Source organism: Pelecanus crispus, chromosome 4 (assembly GCF_030463565.1).
Source record: "Pelecanus crispus isolate bPelCri1 chromosome 4, bPelCri1.pri, whole genome shotgun sequence".
NCBI classification, from domain to species: domain Eukaryota; kingdom Metazoa; phylum Chordata; class Aves; order Pelecaniformes; family Pelecanidae; genus Pelecanus; species Pelecanus crispus.
Window position 1 is genome coordinate 46,602,446 of NC_134646.1, and position 19,913 is coordinate 46,622,358.

Below are 19,913 nucleotides of genomic sequence, written 5' to 3' on the forward strand. Positions count from 1 at the left end.
AATTAGCTTAAAAGGATTCAGGAAAGGCTATTTAGGAGCTTTGTGGTAGAGAATGGTCACACAAAGTAAGAACTAATTAAGAAACCAAGTGCTAGACAACCAAGAATTGTACATGGGTGATATGCAAGTCACCCAAACTATCTTTTGTGAGAAGCACTTTCAATTGTTTTTAAAATGGTTGGATGGCCTTTAGTTAAACAACAAAGCATTCACATATTAGAAAGTAAGACAAGGTTTCTTTTATGTGTAAGCGTTGAGCCGCTCTTTAGAGCGAGTAGAATGAATGTCATGAAGCTCTTGTTCCTCCTTTGATTTAATATCCTCGTATTTTTGCATTCTGCAAGCGTCTTTCACATAGGCCCAGTTGGCAGACAAGACCATGAGATAATGGACCTGTAAGAGAGGTAACATGGAGTTAGGAACCAACAGAGCTAGTCAGAATAGAGCAAGTTCAAACTTGAAAGCTATAGGATAGAGACTGGGTTTTCATCAGAAGGAACTAAGCATTGTTTAGTCAAGTAGTAGTACAGCAATACGATGTGAAGTTCAAGCTTGAGCTTCATTAATCCTCAGATTACTCAGCTCACAGCTGTTACTATTACTGTGACTAGCAGTTGGTAGCAATGGCTATAAAAAAAAATTAAAAGAACTGAAAAATCAACAAATCATCCCTACTTTACTATTTCAGCTAGTCTACAAATCTATGTGGAAAAATGCCTTCTGGTTATTTCTTGTAGACTTTTCCCCATTGAATCACTGTTTGTTAAAGTAGTTGCTTAAGATAAAAATATGCCGTAGACACATCTGTAGTCTTAGAACTACATATCTAATATAATCACAGAAAGATTTGCTTTTTTTCCTTGTTGAAGTAAGCATTAGATTTCTGTTTATCCATGATTTCTTTGTTTAATCTAGACATCTAGCTATTTTGTTAAAATCAGCTCATTTGGGAAAAATTTGTCAAAAATTGAAAAATATGTTCAGTTAGACAAAATGTGACAAAATATAGTTACAAATAAACTTGAAGTCTTAAAAGGGCACACAACTGTCACCATTTAATTTAGTAATTTTATTTTACTGTTGTATTAGTTATACCACAATTTATTTATGTAATTATTTAAACTGTGTAGAAAACAAAAAAAGTAATCTGCATGATTTTGAGAGAACTTCTGTATACATCTTGAATGGAGCAGAAACAATGTTCATGTTCCAAGTAAATTTTTGCATATGTAAAAATACTTTTTTTTTTTTTTAAAAAAAAAAGACCTTTCCAAGTATTCCATAAAAAAAAAAAAAAATCTGAAAAGAAGAGGGGGGAAAAACCACACAGCCTGTGATTATTACACTACTTATTGGTGGGTATCGGAGACTGAACCTGGCTCACCTGCAGCCAACACAAATCACTGGATGAGCTTTGATGATACACTCTCAAAGGGCTTGGTTTATTTGTGTTAGCAAATGGGGAGGACAGAATGTCTATGAATACTGTTAAACATCAGTTAAAGGATATTAGCAATGTTGTCACATGAACAAATGTTTTTCCTGCGGCCTTGAATAAATTTAATCTGAAAGTCAGTGAAAGGTATATTACTAGTAGAAAAACTACATTCTGCAAATGTTTTCCATTATAAATAGAGGATGTAAAACACCCTAATTGCCTTTGAGATGGAGCATAGTAGTTTATAAGAATCACCTGGTGTGGCTGTCAGTGACTGAGCTTAACAACCGGTAGATGTCCAATCTTATGAATGGTGGCAATGAATGATCGAACAAGTGATAAATTTTAACACAATGACAATACAAGGAATGAAGCTGAGGCCTCCAAGGAACTTCTGCCAAAAATACTTTATTCAAAACTTCTCCTTCACAGGCAGTCACATGCTATCTGCATTCAGTCCCTTTTGGAGTTAGTTTGCTTAGTCTTCATGCTCGTGGCCATCTATAGTCTACTTCAGCTGCCTGTTAGAGCAATGAACTGCTCTCCTGTTCATTTCAGCTTCCCAGGTCTGGGCCTTTCAGGACAGTTTCAGACTTTGAAAGCTTTCCTTTTGACAGTGGACCTCAAATGTCCTACCTTCTGGTCTGCTGGATCTGCTTGCAAGGAGTCTCTGACCTTCTTAAAACTTGTCCCCCCCCCACCTTAGGACGTGCTCTGTTGGCTCTGTCTTCAGCCAGAAAATAAAAATGTTCAGTAACAGTGTTCAGCTGGTTTATTCTAGGACTCTATGGACATTTATTCCTCCCGCAGCTGGCTTTCAGATACTTTCTGATGAGAGCATCTCTTATACTTATGTTAATCAACTGCCTCTGAGGCCACAGATAGTTTCCTGAAATCAAAAAGATTCCACCCCTCCTAAGAAATCGAGAAGCTAAACTAGGATACAATTAGTGGAAAATGGAATAGAGTAATCTTAAAAACACTTTGAGATTATGTAAATTCTCCTGTTCATATTGGACAGTTGTAGATACAAGAGTATCTCAGTTTCATACTAAAAGAACAGAACCAGTTTAGTATGGTCTTTCTTTTTTGGAAATGTCAATGTTGGCTTTTTCCACAAATGTTTGGTGGCAATTGTTTCTGATTAGTGCAGGCTAATGTACATTTCTTAATCTGGATAATTAAGATCAAGGAAAGCATTCTGAAACCCTTCAAAGGACCAAATATTTTCAATGTCATTTTTGTCCTGGTGGTTTATGGCAAGCTTTCACCCAGTTAATCCCTATCTGAGGAATACAGTCTGAGTTGAGGAACCATAAAATAGGAAGAAGTGTTCAGAGAATCTCTCCTCTAGGAAAAAGAGTACAGATAGTACTATTTATACATATCTTTAGGAGTTTCTTGATATCTACAGTACACTAGCAGCACAACCTGTGAAGATAGTGCAAGTGCTGGAGATGGCAGCAGGTACTGTGTTACTCTGTGACACTTTCTAGTCATAATTTAGCACACAGGAAAAAGAAACACCTTGTAGCTAACTCAGCTGTTCCAAAAGTTTTCACCATGAGCAGTCTCTGGATCAGGCCTTTCTAGATCAAATGATAGACACTGATGCTAAATCCCCTTTGTGCTGAACTAAATGCCCTCAATTTCCTCCACAGTAAAACTCTTGAGAAAAATCAAAGGAAACAGGCTGGTAATCCTAATAATTCTGTCATCTCGGACAATTACAATTTGCATCCAATGAAAACACCAGTCCTGGTCCTTTAAGGGTAAGATTTCAGTTAAGAAATACAATCTGAACCTCAAACAGATTGTAGACATGAGAATCCTAGAAGTAGGGGGTATCTGAGCAGTGTACTCAGATCTTCCTGACCTTTTAAAAAACATCTGCCAGAAAAACTTGCAACTGAAGAATATGGGATGAAAATGGGACCATGTAGGCACATTTCTTATCCTCACAAAGTATTTGGTAATGACCCAGTAAGAGACAAGTTTAAGCCTAATGTCTTGCAGTTTCACTTGGCATTTTTCTTCTACTAAAAAAATAGACAAACTATTCTGAAGGTACATTGGCCACACTGTGATCTTCATTAAACTACCATTCTTCACCTGTCCCTTCCCTAAAAAGTTACAGAACCAAACTTCTGGCATAACTGTTGAAAACTCTTGGCGTTCACATTCACTATAAGTAGGATGACTTTCCTGTAAGCAACTACTTTAGCTTATATAATTAATATAATCTCAAATACATATCCATGTTATATAATAACATATATGTTTAACAGTCCCACCACCTTTAATTTTTTGTTTAACTACAAGTTCCTAGATAACACACTAAGGAGGTCATCTCTAAGAGGCTGTCTAATTGCATTTCACACTTCCGTGACCTGAATAGCCTGAAGCCAGTGGGGCCCTGTCAAGGCTTATTCAGATTGAAGCAGGGCAGCTTCCACAGTCTGCCTCAGGATGTTTCAATTACAGACATATGCAAGACAGCGCAGGGTCTTTCCATACTCTATGAAACACTCCTGCTTAGATTTCTTCAGAAGGTGAAAGTATGCTTCAGTCTTTCAAAACTGTAGAATTGCATCTAGGCTAAGAAGGGTTTGGGCTTTGTTTTGTTTTCCTTTTGGGACATGTCATTAGCTTAGCAGGGCAGAAGTTTAAATAACTTTTTTTTCCTCCCCTTACATGCATCTAATATCCTGCAGAAGAACACAGTCCTACTGGGGGAGAGAAACTAGACCACTTATACATTTCCCCTGTTCTTGTTTCAGGAGGACTGATTGCATCTCCATCTTACAGGACATAACTTCTGTGGAAGTTCAGGCAGAATAGTACTGCTCACATGGTAACTTTTGAGAAGGGAAACTGCGTATCTTATAATTAAGTTTTGCTGTAGTGGTTTTGGGAAAACAGCACAGGCAGGATGCTTAGTAGTCGTACAATCAACCCTTTGGGATGGTAGAGTTTACGTTTAAACGACTTCATGTCTTCTTCTATCTGACAACATTGAAAACAGTAAAACTAATATGTATTATGTCAATGATTATTTCTGTATCCATTTTTTTTATCCATTCGGACATAAGAAAGAACAGTAAAGTTCAGAATCATACATAGTCCAAATTAAGTATTATTCAAAATCCTAGCTATTTTTTCTGTGTTCAAAAAGCATCTACAACATAAATAATTCCATCAGGTTTTTTTCATCTTGGGCTGAAGTCTAAGAATGATATATTTTCAAAACAAACTATTTGATATTTTCTTTCTCTGCAAAACAAAGCTTTCCCTGACATATACTGTAAAAAATACATGAGTTTTTCTATACATCAGTCCTAACATGTAGGCCAATTCTCTTTCTGAATCCCAAAACAGCATTGTTCTTTGGACACTAAAGAGGCAGCTAGTGAATTGTGAAAAAATTCTAAAATTCATACACGAATCTGAGAGCAAGAGAGAGGTTAAAGTAGTAGATATGAGAAAATTATGACTTGTGACCAAATGGTTTTGCAAGTATTAACAATTTTGTGTGTGTGGTTTTTGCAATAAATTCCTAAATTTTTCTAAAATATATTTTTAAAATACAGATTAATGAAAAGTATCCTGGTGACAGATAGTCTTAATATTTATGAACAAGCTGATTTCTTTGGTGAATTTTGTGACAAATATTGGCACTAACAGAGTTAAAGAAATCTGCACATATTAAATAATCTGGTTCTTGAAAATGTCCACAAATCCAGAAGTGAGGATATACTAGAGTATATCAAAGTCATGACTTAAAATGTAAATTAAAAGAGCAGATTTTACAGCAGATATTCAGCGGTCTCATTGATGATGCATTACTATTACTGGCTGGTAATGTACAAAATACTTACTACTTTAGTCAGATAGACTATTCTAGTTTAAAGTAACTGTTTGCAAGAAATGTTTTAAAAGTGCAGTACATTCATAAGCTTTCTCTTTTGTAAAGCACTGGTATTTTAATCTGATTTTTCTGTTAAGTCTTCTTAAATTTCATAGATATGGAGATCTGCTACTGTTGTGGATATCTACAAAGAGTAACTTCATTAAATCCTATTTGTGGTTATTCTTGCAACAGCACATATAGGGAAGGGCATTGTTCTCCAGTGACTTAAATGGCTTCTGCACACTTTGTTCCTCATCCTAGCCCATTGCTGATACCTTACCACCTTCTACTAAATTGATCATAGGATTTGGTGGAAAAAAGATGCTTTCTTCTTTCTATATGAGACATTTAGGACCCAAGATTCATTTTCCCTTCCCTAAATTACTTCTTCCTTAGGAAAGCAAACTTCCCTCAAAGAAAGAGAACCTGCTTGTCCAACCACAAAATTCTGAACTCTCCCTTATGTCCTGTCCCCGGTCTTCACACTACTGCGTCAAAGTGTGAAGCACATTGCTCAACGTATAAATGGGGTCTGGTACGCCAGTTTTAAAAATTACCACCATCAGTGAGTGGAATATGTTAGTCTTCACCAGAAACCTAACATCACAGTGTTAGGTTAAAAACAAACAATTTAATTACAAAATTGAAATATAGACAACACAGTAGCAAACATTTCATAAAGCATACATGTACCAGCATTTGGACACTACACTATTTACTAGCACTTACATCCTTAACTTATATTTCTGTTGAAACAGTCAGAGTGTTATCATGCTTGCTCTGTGCAGTCACAGAATCCAATAAAAAGCATACTTTGGTATGCGTAACCCTTCAAAAATATGTAAATAAATGTAAGTCATCAAAGTGAATTTGAGTGGATTAGTGCTTGGTGTAACACATCTATGGCATTTTTGATACAGTACTGTGAGTTTTGAAGGGTTTTTTTTAAACTTCATTGAAAGTATCATGTATTTAAACTATGTGGCTCAATGTACCTGCTTAGTTTGCTTCCACTGAAGATGTGTTTGTTTTCACTGAAAATCTTTTGGTGGCTATTCTGATTCAAAACACCTCTTTGAAGGGCAGAATTGTTATCTGAACAAATTAGCACTTGATAACTACTACTGAATATACTTCAAAACAATTATGGACTGGAGAACTAATGGTCTCCTGGATTTGCTTTCCTAATACTAATGTATATATATAATAATTACTATTTGGTCACCATTTTTTCAGCTGGAAGCAGAAAAGTCTCACTTTGGAAAATCAATTAAATTATTAATATAAATTATATTCTACTATTATAATTATTACTTGTGGTCTTGAAAAAAATTACATTGAAAAATACATATTTTTCATTTAGCTGTCTCTGCTGTGTTGGCAAGGTGTCATGTAATACTGAAAAAATGGCAAAGAACAACAACAAAAAATCACTAATGGAACAGGAATACTAGCTTCATTGAATATTCTCTGATTTTCCTTTTTTATAAATGTAATTCTAAGGAGAACAAAAAACTTAAGGCTCTAGGATTCAATGAAAAATTAATAGTAGCAATAGTAATAGTATTCACCATCACTAACACTTTTCTTATGGAATGCATCAGTACCAACTAACAGTCATTTTTCTTTTCCCATTCCAGTGTGTATCATACAAACTTATACTGGTACAGAATCCCCATTCTAAAAATATCTTTATGTTTAAGCAGACACAGCAGACAAAAGGCAGAAGAGCAGGGCATTAGCTCATACACTTTTTTCTCAGTGGAACATTCTCATTGGCAAAATGTCATCAAATTCAAAGTAATCTTCATTATAAAAAAAAAGATTAGTCCTGACAGAAAAACCGATACATTCACATATATGCACAGAACTCACAACAAGAGTCTGCTCCTAAAATAGCAGCATGGCAAGCCTGTGAATACCCAGAAAGACATAGATCATAAAAGGATGTTACTACAGTCATGAGACAGACACATGAGTTCAGACACTTGTGTGAACACAGTAAGAGAATAGTAAAAACACTTAGCTTGTACTCAAAGGTGGTTTTTCATTCAAAAAAGTAATCATTATATTCTACATCAAAGGGAATCCATCAATATATTTTAAAAAAAGATGAGAGAGTATTGAATTACAAAATTATATTTTAGTAATAGCATTGAGTGATAGTGTGGAAATTGAATAACTGATACTAAGTTACAACCAGAATGTATCAGTAATTCATATGACGAAGGAAGTACGGAGTGTTGGGTAGCTTACCATAGCAATGACTGCTGCTCCAGCTCCAGCCAGTGCCACAATGAACAAGTGGAATGTCATGTTTAGCTGCAAAGAGGGACAAAGAAAGGGACTTTCATGGTGGTACACTCAACAGAAACTGAACAAAAAGTCTGAATAATGTTGGGCAAATAACTACCTTCCTGTTGTCACTCTTCTACAAAAGTAATGATTACTAATACTTTTTCCAAAAGATTGACATCACTACATGACATTGTGCTTGTGCCTGTTTTGTTACAATACTCATATCAGGGATAAAGCATAATTCTATTTTAAAATATTGCATTTAAATTATAAAATATTTAAAACCCAATTATTTAAAAATAAACAGTCCAGCACTTTTTTTTTTTTTTTTTTTTTTACAGTTACAATAGTACCTTACAAATGTGTGTGGTGGTTTCTCTAGTGGCAGATAGAGCCTAAGAAAACCCTGTTTTCCTTCATTAGCTGTAGCTTTTAATCCTCATACATTGATTTACTTCCTTCCCAAATTTGTGGTTACTTAAATAATCCAAGTTAACCACCTTCCTCACCCTACCCCATACCAAATGATTACATTTGGGTTTAATTTCAGTGATCTGGTTTACACAACAACCACTGAGTGTTGACTGCACAGCAAGGGTTGCATTTTCTTAAGATGGTTTTGGTATAAAGGCAGATTGTGTACCTTCACTCTAAGATTATTTATTCAAACATAGTAAGAAACAGTGAAACATTTAGCAAAGCACCCTCTGACTTCAGAGGGATCAAGATTTTAGCCTCTTTTTTTTTTTTTAGATAGATGTAATGTTGTTTGTCCTGTCTTCCTCCCTGATCATTTAAAAACAACCCAAAAACCTCAGCTGCACTGAAATAGGTGGCCTTTGCCTAAGGGAAAAAAATACAAAGAAAAATGTAATAGGAGTTATTATCCTAACACACTGTAAGATTTGGTCAAATCCATTTGAAATCTTTACTCTTCTGTCACAACAGTAATCATAAGATACTCAAACAGTGATTCATTATATAGACCTCTTTATTGTGCAGCAAGTGCATTAGCTTTCAAAACCATCTCTGTAAAAATACATGACAATGGAATTCTTAAAAAAAATAAAATAGAAGCGTATTTACAAAACAAATGGCTGGAGAAATTGCACTGACTAAATTTGGTACATGGTAAAAGAATAGGAAAAGTACTTGCTGACTGTATTTTCCACTGGGATTTTACTTCATCACCATAGCTAGAATTAGAACATTAAGAGTAAGAAGAAAACACACATCAGTTACTTCCTACTATAACATATATTATGGATTTGCCAAAAATATTATCACATTTATTCACCTCATTAGAGTCACACATCTTGATGAAACTTTCTGATGTGGTGCAAACCTTCTTTTCCTCTCCAATAGTTACAATACCTGGAGCAGAATAAATATTCACAACATTTAGTATTCCTAGTATATAGCAGGCTACTTCATCTGAGCCAGAAAAGCTAAGAAACAGAAATTTTTGGCTGCTTTGCAGAACTTTTTTGAACAACAATATCAGTTTATTGTTGATGATCAGTGGGCTGGAGCACCTCCCATATGAGGACAGACTGAGAGAGTTGGGATTGTTTAGCCTAGAGAAGAGAAGGCTCCAGGGAGGCTTTGTAGCAGCCTTCCAATACTTAAAGGGGGCCTACAGGAAAGATGGGGAGGCACTCTTTATCAATGAGTGTAGTGATAGAACGAGGGGTAACAATTTTAAACTAAAAGAGGGTAGATTTAGATTAGATATTAGGAAGAAAATCTTTATTGTGAGGGTGGTGAGGCACTGGAACAAGTTGCCTAGAGAAACTGTAGACTCCCCTTCCCTGGAAGTGTTCAAGTCCAGGCTGGATGAGGTTTTGAGCAACCTGGTCTAGTGGAAGGTGTCCCTGCCCATGGCATGGGGCTTGGAACTAGATGATCTTTAAGGTCCCTTCCAACCCAAACCATTGTATGATTCTGTGATAATTTTGGCCATCACAAAACTAACACATCATCTATTTAGTAAAAGCCCTAGCAGGAAACATGCAGGTAATAATTTTTCAGCAATTTTTAAAAATATCTTCATTCCAGATTTTGATCAGCATAATAATCAAAACACCACAAAATTATTTGCAACCAGTATATACAATTACCACGTTGTTCACAAACATTCTCTACCCTCATGTGGAGAAATGTGCTATATAATGTTTTCAGACATGTTGATCTGGTACAAAGCTTCTTTCACAAGTTATAAAAAAGCATTACCCAAACATATACTTCATTGTTATAATAGTTTCTCTATCAGGAAGAATAACTAGAATCTGCTATATTGTTTCCTTTAGCTAATGTCTGGATACTAAATCAAAGACTAGCTTGAAGAAAGCTGCTATAACTTGGTTATCATGAAAAATAGTACTGTTCTTTCCTATTAGTAAGCAGCAGTTTTTACACTGAATTTACAGGAAACAGGTACATTCACAGAAAACATATTTTATATGTTAGTGTTCTATGCACATTTTAAATAGAATTAATAATAAAAAATAGGCATGAATATTAGCAAAATAAAAGGTCATACAAAGAAGAACGAATACTTTTGATGAGATGTGTACAGATAATTGATTTTCCAACTCACCTGTCATGCTGGGGGGAAAAAAAATCAATAAATTAAAAAAGATTTCTTTTCCCCTCATGAAAATAATAATGTGAAAAATTTTGTTTTGGGTTAAGTGAAATGTTTAATTTGAACAAAATGTTTAATTCCCAAGCAATACAGCATTTTTTATATCTCAAACCAGCAATTAAAAATATGCTGTGATTTTATTTTAGGCCAAGGCAACAAAAGAAAGACTCAAGAAACCGTCTGTCGAGACTATGGTTACCCAAAGCTCTGTGAGCTGAGAAAGCATCAAAGCCATTAAATCTAGATTCAAATCAGTCTTGTGGCAGAAAGGAATTGAATTATCATCACCAACACAAGGATTCTCAGACTCTTTAAGATTCCAAACCCCCTTTTGTCCAAATTTCCCATTCCCCCAAAACACACATATGTGTATATCCCCACTTTATTTTAACCTCACAGTTCAGGCTTTAGCGCTGCTCTGTCTCTCCACCAGCCTCTTAGACTGTTACTATATATGTTGTTCTTTTCATCAAAATTTTTGCAAGCAATGAATTTTGTCCTGTCCTGATTCACCTCCAGGATCTGTAGAGACAGATGATAACCTAGGATCTCCCACCTCCAAATTAGTGTCCTACCACAAGATTAAAGAGTCGTTCTCCAGATAAATAACTAATTAAGCATTTTAGACAAGTTCCGGCAATTCCAAAAGAAGAGACTAAATAGAAGACCCAAGCCAAATTTTCAGTACTTTGGGAAGATGGACAATGTTGATTCAATTTTGTTAGGCCTGGAAATGCAGTACATCTCTAATATACTGCCTTGACTAGTGGGTAAAAGGACAGAAAGAGATGCTTAACAATTGGTTCAGAAACACTGAAACAGTTCATTTCAGATATGCGGAAGCAAAGCAACGTGATTGCTTTGTTTTGTGAAATCTTGCTTTATATTTAGTGCCTTTTATTCACGTACCATATTGGCGAAGATCCAAGCAGAGATTAGCTCCATCCACAACAGTGGCATTTCGACAAATGGTCCACAGATTGAAGTACATGTAAACAGGCAGAGAAGTGAAAGCTGTAACGCCAAGCCAGGCCAACATAAAGATGTATGTCAGCATAATAAACTGCAGTAAAAGAGGGAAAAACAAAACCAGTGGTAAGTCAGAACTTAACCAATACTCCATTGCAAAAAAGGAACCACAGAGAAGTAACAAATGCATTTCTGACTGTTTTTTCTGTTTCTCTCTTTATTTAAATTACAGGTTTGGTCTGATAATCAATTCATGATCTGGTCAAAGTGAGTGACACGATATTTCTGAAGAACAGGCAGTTATGCTTCCAGAAGTGCAAGCTTACTCCACATTCCTGTCACTCTTGGGCCTATGATTGATGCAAAGCACCACATCTGAAGTACAGACAGCTGCATGCTTTGTGAAGCATGTCTCTCTCTCTCTCCCATCACCACTGCTCCATAGTTAAGACAAGAGGCCACATGGTTGTTTTTTCCACTATCAGTCATGATGAAAAAAATTAAAATTAAATACTATAGGCTTTGCTTGCTTTTGCTTTTAAAATCTGGGTCTTAATAAAAATTAGTCATTATCCATGGCTGCCACAGACTCTCACTGGCAAATCCATTTTGCATTGAACCAATAAGACAATATATTTATCATTTTGTTACTGTATTTAGACATATTTGGGGTGTACATACAAGGGAATTTGTCATTCAGAACAAACTAGCGTGCTTACCTCTGTTAATAAGAAATGCATTAAATTACATGCTTTGCAACATGTGTTCTCCAAAGGCTATGCATTTTCTTTTTTTAGCCATGAGCCTCAGCCTGCTTGTAGGAGGCATTGAACTCTACTTGCTTTCAGAGCCAGTAGTTATGCTGGCACACCCAGCTTCTGTAAATACGTAAGCATGCTACATTACTACGCTGCTGCTAATGTAAGACAACCAGCAGACACATTCATCAATAAAAAATTACCTTTTCATTTTATGCTGTGGAAAGGATATGAAGATGCTACATGGTTAAATGTGGAAGATAAGTCAGCCTCTAAATGTTGAATCCAAATAGCCCCAAGATTTGATGGCTTCAGAAATGCTGATGAATCTAAACACATTACTGAAACAAAAAAATTTCAGCACACTAACATTTTTGTAGCTGCTTACCACAGAAAAACATTGACTCTGAGAATAAGAAATTTTTGAAATTTCTGTTTTAGAAAGCTGAATAAGCTGGTCCACAATCTGCTTAAAATTAAACCTTAAAGAATAAATAAGGGGAAAATGGAAGACATTTTCAAGTTCTCTTTTAATGTAAGATCTCCCACATCAGGTGATAAAGAAAAAAGCCTAATATAGATATAGATTTTATTGATGGAAATCAAATAAGGTCAGCCTCAGAAGGGTTGTAAATGGTAGTAAAAATTGTTAGAGGGGTGGCTCGCCCATGTGGACCTGATCAGGAAAAGCAATCAAAAAGAATAAAAGGTTTGAATCTTAGGTGAGGTAGTTTTATTACTTTGAAGGCATGGGATGGACATTCTCAAACAATATTAGAGAGACCTTAATTTGATTTACATTAACTCACTTCCAAAGGATATTAAATAAAAGCCATTTTAATTCCGAGGAAGTGTATTTACATAGGGTTTTAATGTAGTTTAATTAATCCAGTTTAAAATTCAATTCAGATTAATTTTCCTGATTGTCCCTAGGTAGATGAGTCTTTCAGCAGTAGTTTGAAAAGCTGGAGAATTTATAGCACTAACATTAATTATCAGAAGTAAAAGAGCAAGTAAAAGATGAAGTGAAACAAAGAATAGAGGTATTCTGTTTAATACTTCGGGTATCTGCTTTCTATCACTTTCTTTATTTAGTACTCAACAGCTTTACCTGCCAGTTTGTAAGTTATGAACTGTTTTAACTTTGCCATTAACATCAAATTAATTTAAAAGGGAAACTGATGATAGCAAAGTCTATAAGAAATATACATCCTTCAGTGTTACAGTAGACTTTTCTGTGTGTCAGTTCCTTTATATAATGGAAATTCTATTCTATCTATTAAAGAGAAAACAGTCAATACAAGTAAATAGTGTTCTGTACATGCTCCTATTTATTTTTCATTATTGCTCCTTTATTGTTTTCTTCTTTTTTTCTCTCCGTATTACAGTGTTAAAGCTAATGAGACAACATCTGGTTCAACCCCAGGCACTCATTTACAAATAATTATGTGGAAAATTACTTGGAAATGTAGACTCACTTCAGGGCTATGAATTCCCAAGTAAAATGCTATGTCTGATCTTAATTTATTATCAAGCTAAAGAGTTGTACTCAATTTTTCTAAAGCAGGAGCAAGAAATAAGAAAGAAGGCTCTCTGTGTGTTCTCAGAACAGCCTTTATATCCTGAGTTTACTATATTCTAGAAGTATTTTAAAGGTAAAAAACAGCCTCCTAGCTTATATTCTATGAGTTTGCCAAAAACAGCTAAGTCTGAGCCCTTATTTTTGAGCCTCCTTCTAGAATTTCTGAACCAAATAATATTTAATAAATTTAGTACATCTCTTAGTGTAGTACATGCATAATAATTTAATGGAGAACTAAATCTTTGATATTAGTTATATTACTGAATTGTAGGAAATGTTTTTAAGACAGGGCTCCTCCACACAGATTCAGGAATCTTCCTATTCTGTGATTAGCACAAATGGAGCAAAAAGATCTGCTTTACTATGAAGATTACAATTCCTGTTTAATATCTTTTTATTTTCTGATTTGTAGTAGGGATGAAATTTTTTAGCTTTACTTGCTTAAGAAGCTTGTTTAAAAAACTGTACTGAGATAATACAAAGCATTGGTATAGCAAAGAGGGGAAAAAACCAAGCTTATTAGGCTCTAAAAAAATCTGCCTTGCACATAGAATAAGAGCAGGAGGAATGTGTCAGATGATGGCTGCTGGGAGTCACAAGAGCTGCCTTCTTAGAGAGAACTGCCTGCTTGTTTATGGAAGGGATTCTCTTTTAAAAGCATGAATCTGGTTTTTTCACAGAAAAAGTGAACCAACTGCTTATTTCATTTTAAAAACATATTTTAGAAAAGGAAGAACTTTATTTTTCCTCTTTCAGTCACTTTCGACGAAGAGCCAGTGGCCAATGATATGCCCAAATTCATGTCCTAACAGCAAGAAGACGGGGGAAAAAATAGAGAAATTTCCTTTGTTTCATGTACGAATAACTAAAATGCAAAACTTCATATTAAATCATTTGGTAGCTATGAGTTATCCCTGGAAGGTGCTATCACTGATATCAGTGAAGCAAGCCACAAAAATGTGATCTGGGCAATAATACACTTTCTGCTGTAGGGCAGTAAAAAGCAAAAGGTTAACCTTGCACAACTTATTACTTTCTAGTAATAGGAGGTGCTAGCTTATAAATTCTTGTTAGAATGGAATGAAATTGTGAATTTTTTTTAAACCACTGGTGAAGGACTAAAGTATTTTTTCAGCTAATTTTCTCTGCTATTACAATCTTCTCTCTTTGCTCTAGAGACTTTGCAAGAAATGCTTAAGGAGCCTGTTCACTCCAGGAATTAAATTCAGATCTCAGTCTCCTGAGATTCAAAGGGATCCTTCTCCTTTGAAGTAGCATTCTGCTACGTGACAAGCCAAAGATTTATGAAATAGCAGTACAGCATCTTAAAGAGGTACCACAGTTTGTTCTTTAGTATGCTATGTATTGCGTTGGTAGTGAAAATTACTTTCTCTGATCCGTTCAATTTTCCCTGTAAGAAGCCAAACACATAAAACCAAATCAAACTGGAAGTGTTAGTGAAATTTGTCTACCAAATCATGAAGATAAAAGTTCACTAAGCGATTCTCAGTTCACATTGAGAAAGAATAGCTGAAGTAGATAAGTATTTGAACAAATCTTTAACCTTTGTAGCGGTTAATTTTTTGTACCAACACCATGGCTGGAAAAACCCTCTTGCCAGATTTTATAAGCTTTTCATTGTCAGTAATGGCTTTCCTGAATCATCAATTATCAAAGTAAGCAAAACATCAACCTTTCTGGAGAGACTTTTTTATAAAACCTGTTGCACAGATCAATGTCACGAAGTAGAGATTTCAGAGCATGTTCCGAAATGCTATGTATACAGCACAATAGTTTTCATGGTGGTCATAGATGGTTGAAAACCTGTTTCCACTGAAAACATTATCCAAATCATAGCTGTTTTAATAAGACCAAGATTTCAGTTACTGCTTTCTTTTTAAAATGTATGGGTATTGATCCCATGAAAAGCACATTCATTGAATTTCAAACACTGTTCTTGTTTTAGCTTTGTTATAAATATTTTAATACCCCTGAAGAAACATTGTATGATTGCTTCAGTGACCCTAGGGACAGAGACAGTGAAATCATATCTAAAAGGTACTGTTACTGCAGAGAGATGGATTGAAATGGAAACAAAGTAAACCCAAGTTGTTTTATTGTATGAGGACACTGCTGCTTACTACAAAAAAATTCTAGAGAAACATAGCAACAAATTCAGAAGTGCCTGAATAAAACTTAACTCCAGAGACCTCATGTTGCCATGCAATTTTATCTTTGTTCCAAACCACTCAGTACTTAAATTTACACTTCCTCTCAACTTAGTCATATAGTTATTTTATATGAACTCCCTGGCATGAGCTCTCAACCAGAGAGTTGTAAGACATACACCTTGCTGTGTTTATGTCTCATTTAGATTCATTATCCTATGACACACATACAAAACTTAATTGTTTATTTTCAGCTTGACAATCTAAGAGGTTCCTTTCAAACCTCTTCACAGGCTCAGAAATTCTCTTTGACAGTTTTTGCCAGAGATCAAAACTGTATCTACAGAGAACACATACCTCTCTCCTGCCTAAAGCTTATTATGTTTTACTGTGAAACCCTGCCAGTGCAGAACATCACCTGAAGATGAGCCCAGGGTTAGCCTGGCTGTCTCTAACTGGAATACTGGAAGGCACCTGACCTCCGCAGTGTGTGGTGTAGTCCTGGTTCTGGGTGCAGTTTCCCAATTGCACATCAGAACAAGGCCCTGTGCGTCATTTGATGGCAACTCAGAAGTATGAACAGGAAGATTTTTTCAATTTCTTCCTGAATTGCACTGTCTCTCTAATGTCATGTTCACATTCAATCGTCTATACATTCAATTTCAATACTAATAAAAACTTATTTAGCTTTAGCACTTTGCCCAGCTTTAAATTCATAAAAGACCTTTGGCTTTCAGGCCTTCTGCCTCAGTCTTGTCCATTTTTCCTAGAAGAAATTCCTCTGAGTGAATGCTACTCTCTCCCTACCCTGTGCACATTCTGCATAAACACATTTACATACTCTTTTTAAATTATTCATTGCAGTGGCCACATATTTTCTCAAATCCTGAACTTTGTCTTGATGAAGTTGTACTGATAGAGTACATAGTTCTTTCTGCAGTTTACAAGAAGTCAGACTTAAAAGTACTACATGTGTTCCTACCTCAGACCTATCGTTTATTTGCATTCAATTTTTTATAAGGCAGGGTTCTGCCTACCACCTTACATCTACAGTCCAGACTCAGAAACCTCCTTTCATCAATAATTTTTTATCATAGATTAGTGCAATTATTAGATATTTTGTTCCTGTTCACAATCTGTATTCTTACATTACAGGTGTTTAGTTCTTTTTACTTTTGGGAGGTTCAGAATTCATCCAACAGAATTTTGCAAATTTGCACTTTTAAAGAAGAATCTTTGCATAAACACTTCAACCTCTTCCCAATGTTTTTTGTAACAGCATCTTAAATGTACAGTTCCCCATATGCAAATACTACAGAGAGCAAGTGGACAACTCACTGAGTTCCTCTGGAAAGTATTTTAACATTGCAGAACCTAAAACAGCATGTGCTGAATAATTAAAAATGTTAGCTTGCCTAGAAACAGCAATACTATTCTTATTTATTTAAATCTAAATAAATCATTATGTTTTCTTAAGTGGTCAGATGAGAAATTGAAAAAAAAAATTATACAGATGTCTTTAAACTCATTGATATATCAATGCTTAATATGTTACAGATCATCCTTTGCCACCCTAGCCAACCTCTCTTGGTATTCATACACCCTCTTCTTACACACAGTATGAGATCTAAATATGTTTAAGGACTGTTAAGTAGCTCACAACCAAATGGCCTCCTCTAATATTCTCATTTCTGTGCTAACTAGCATCTCCTACATTCATGCCTCATTTCTGAACAGAAGTAAAAGATGAAGCAAAAGTTTTTCAACCTATCTCATTTTACAGATAATGCTGCTGGAAGAAAGAGGCTGGTGTTCTGATATTACCACTAAATGCACTATAAATCACAGAAAAAAACACACTTAAAAAGTGTTTTCTGCTTGCTCTAAAATATTACTCTCATTGCTAACAATCACTTGTTGGACATTTATTATTGCCTCTGCAAAACACATTCATCCTATCTCTCTCTCTGACAATATTATATTCCCAGGCACAGCTCCAAGAGTCTTGTTGAAACATGGATACATTTCATGCTATGCTATTACTGTCATGTGGTTGATCCTTCTTGGCTTGTATTCAAATCAACTGCTTCAAGAGAAAAAAAAAAAAAGCCAACTATGGTCCAAATTTCTCTTCATAGCATGACAGACTTCTCAGGTTTGCCTAATTGCAATTCATCCATATACTAAATACTAGCTATGTGACATTCCTTTGATTGTTAATATCTATTACCAGAAAATTATTAAATCCCTGAAACTTTAAATTTTGAAGCATCCAGTTTATGGAACTGGTTCTTTCATTTTTTTTCCTTTTTAAACGTTTTTATTCTACAGACACTTTAGATGGATGAAATCTGATTTTAACAAAAATAAAAGCAATTCTCACTGTTACTTTCTGCTTTTCATCGGCACATACATTTTTCTAAAATTTCCTTTAAATGTGTATTTCAAAGTTGAAATATTCTACGCATTACATCTATTGCTCTGTAACTATTTAGATGCCTATAAAAAGCTGGTTTACTTTCTGATTGACTGTGAATTGATTTACTGGTAGCAGTGGGGCAGGAGATTTCCATAGCTGCATCAGAAATACAAAAAGAAGATTCTCTAACAAATCCATTCATTTTTTTAAACTTTGCTTTGTAAACAAATCCACGAACTATCAGAACATACTCAGTTCAAAGAAGATGGCTTTGAATTGATGCAAGACCAGGCTTTCCCTGAAGATTTTATAATTTATCTTTTTGGTACTTCCTTATAAACCAGTTATACTATTTTTTTTTATTTCTGAATCTTCTTTAGAATGTTAATGGTTTTGTAGCATTGTGCTGTTCAAAGTTGTTACCATTAGTTATCTTATATGTCCTTGAGGAAGACTATAATTTTTGTAGTCCAAGAGGCTTCTGAAGTTCTACAGAGAGCATTGGATCTTAACTGCTGTTCAACAGCAGCAGAATTTCCTATTTAATTTTACAATCTTCCAGGTAGCAATTATTTTTTTTCAAAATCTATATGCTTATATTTTCACATTCTCAAAGTTTTCCTCCTTTTGTTTTTCTTTTTGGTGGTGTTTCTAACACTGATGTACTCTCTGGGAATATAGCTAAGCTATTTGTTTTGTATTTAAACATGCTTATAGATAAATAATCTGGTTTTAAATGTGCTTTTTTAAAAAACAGAGCAGATATCTTCATTAAATACTGCTGCTTCATGGGTCCTTCAGACTGTGTTCATGCCACATAACTACTCAATTCAAAGACATAAAATATGAAAAACAACCAGTTCCATCATGACCCATTCCCTGCCAGTATAGGCAGGTCCTAGCAGTAAATTTTCTAGGTATTTTGCTTCCAAATTGCTGATAACCTATTTATAAAAAACCTGATCCATACTCTAATGGTTTTCAGTGATGGCAAGTTTTCTATACACAGAAAAAGGTAACACCCAGCTGGGAAAAGACTGCACTATACAGATTGTTTACATTTTTCACAATGCCAAGACTGTGATTTTTGTTCAGGAACTTTGCATGGTCTATACTTGGGAACAAGACAGTGAAGCTTAAACTAGAAAGCAGAAATAATACTCTTATAACTTCTCTAAGCAGATGTGTCACTCAAAGTGAATGCTTGGCTGTCAAAATTAAGAATATGTATTCTTTCAGGATTTGCTCTTAATGGGGCTCGAGAAGCCTATGAGAGAATCAAGGTGTAGGGAACTTCCTTTCTAGTTTGCTGTCTTGCCAAACAGTGAAAGTCAATAACATGGCTTTTAATCAGCCAGGAGATTCTAAAAATGTGACCTTAAAGGTTAAATCTCTTCAGCTGAATGAAGTATTGATAAAAATGCTCTGGTTTGCTAAGTCTAACCATCTTAACTTGAATGCAAATCATCATGCACGAATAAAAGGATACAAGCAGTGAGGGGATAAATTTATAAGTTTCCCTCCTTCTTCCTGGGCAAGCAATACCAGAAAACATTTACAATGGTAACTATGAATTTATAAGACATCAATAGGAAGATGTAGTTGATATGAAGAACAAAAAGCTGTATATGGTTTCTGTGGATTTTGGGGATAGTAACTTTAGGTGGGAGAACTGAAAACCAAGCAGGCTAGAAAGTATTGGGAGTGGATAAAGGACAAATCTT

The 19,913-nt window shown here is 35.0% G+C and overlaps 1 protein-coding gene across 1 annotated transcript in view; it reads right to left on the reverse strand.

Annotated features, from left to right (window-relative positions):
- Positions 1-240: 240 nt before the first annotated feature.
- GPM6A (glycoprotein M6A) overlaps positions 241-19,913 on the reverse strand; it is a 130,210-nt gene continuing 110,537 nt past the window's right edge. Inside the window, exons 7-10 of the mRNA XM_075709036.1 lie at positions 11,203-11,356; positions 8,944-9,020; positions 7,605-7,670; positions 241-393 (exon numbers count right to left, since the gene is read on the reverse strand). Coding sequence (XP_075565151.1) covers positions 241-393; positions 7,605-7,670; positions 8,944-9,020; positions 11,203-11,356 — 450 coding nt within the window. The remainder of the gene's footprint in view (positions 394-7,604; positions 7,671-8,943; positions 9,021-11,202; positions 11,357-19,913) is intronic.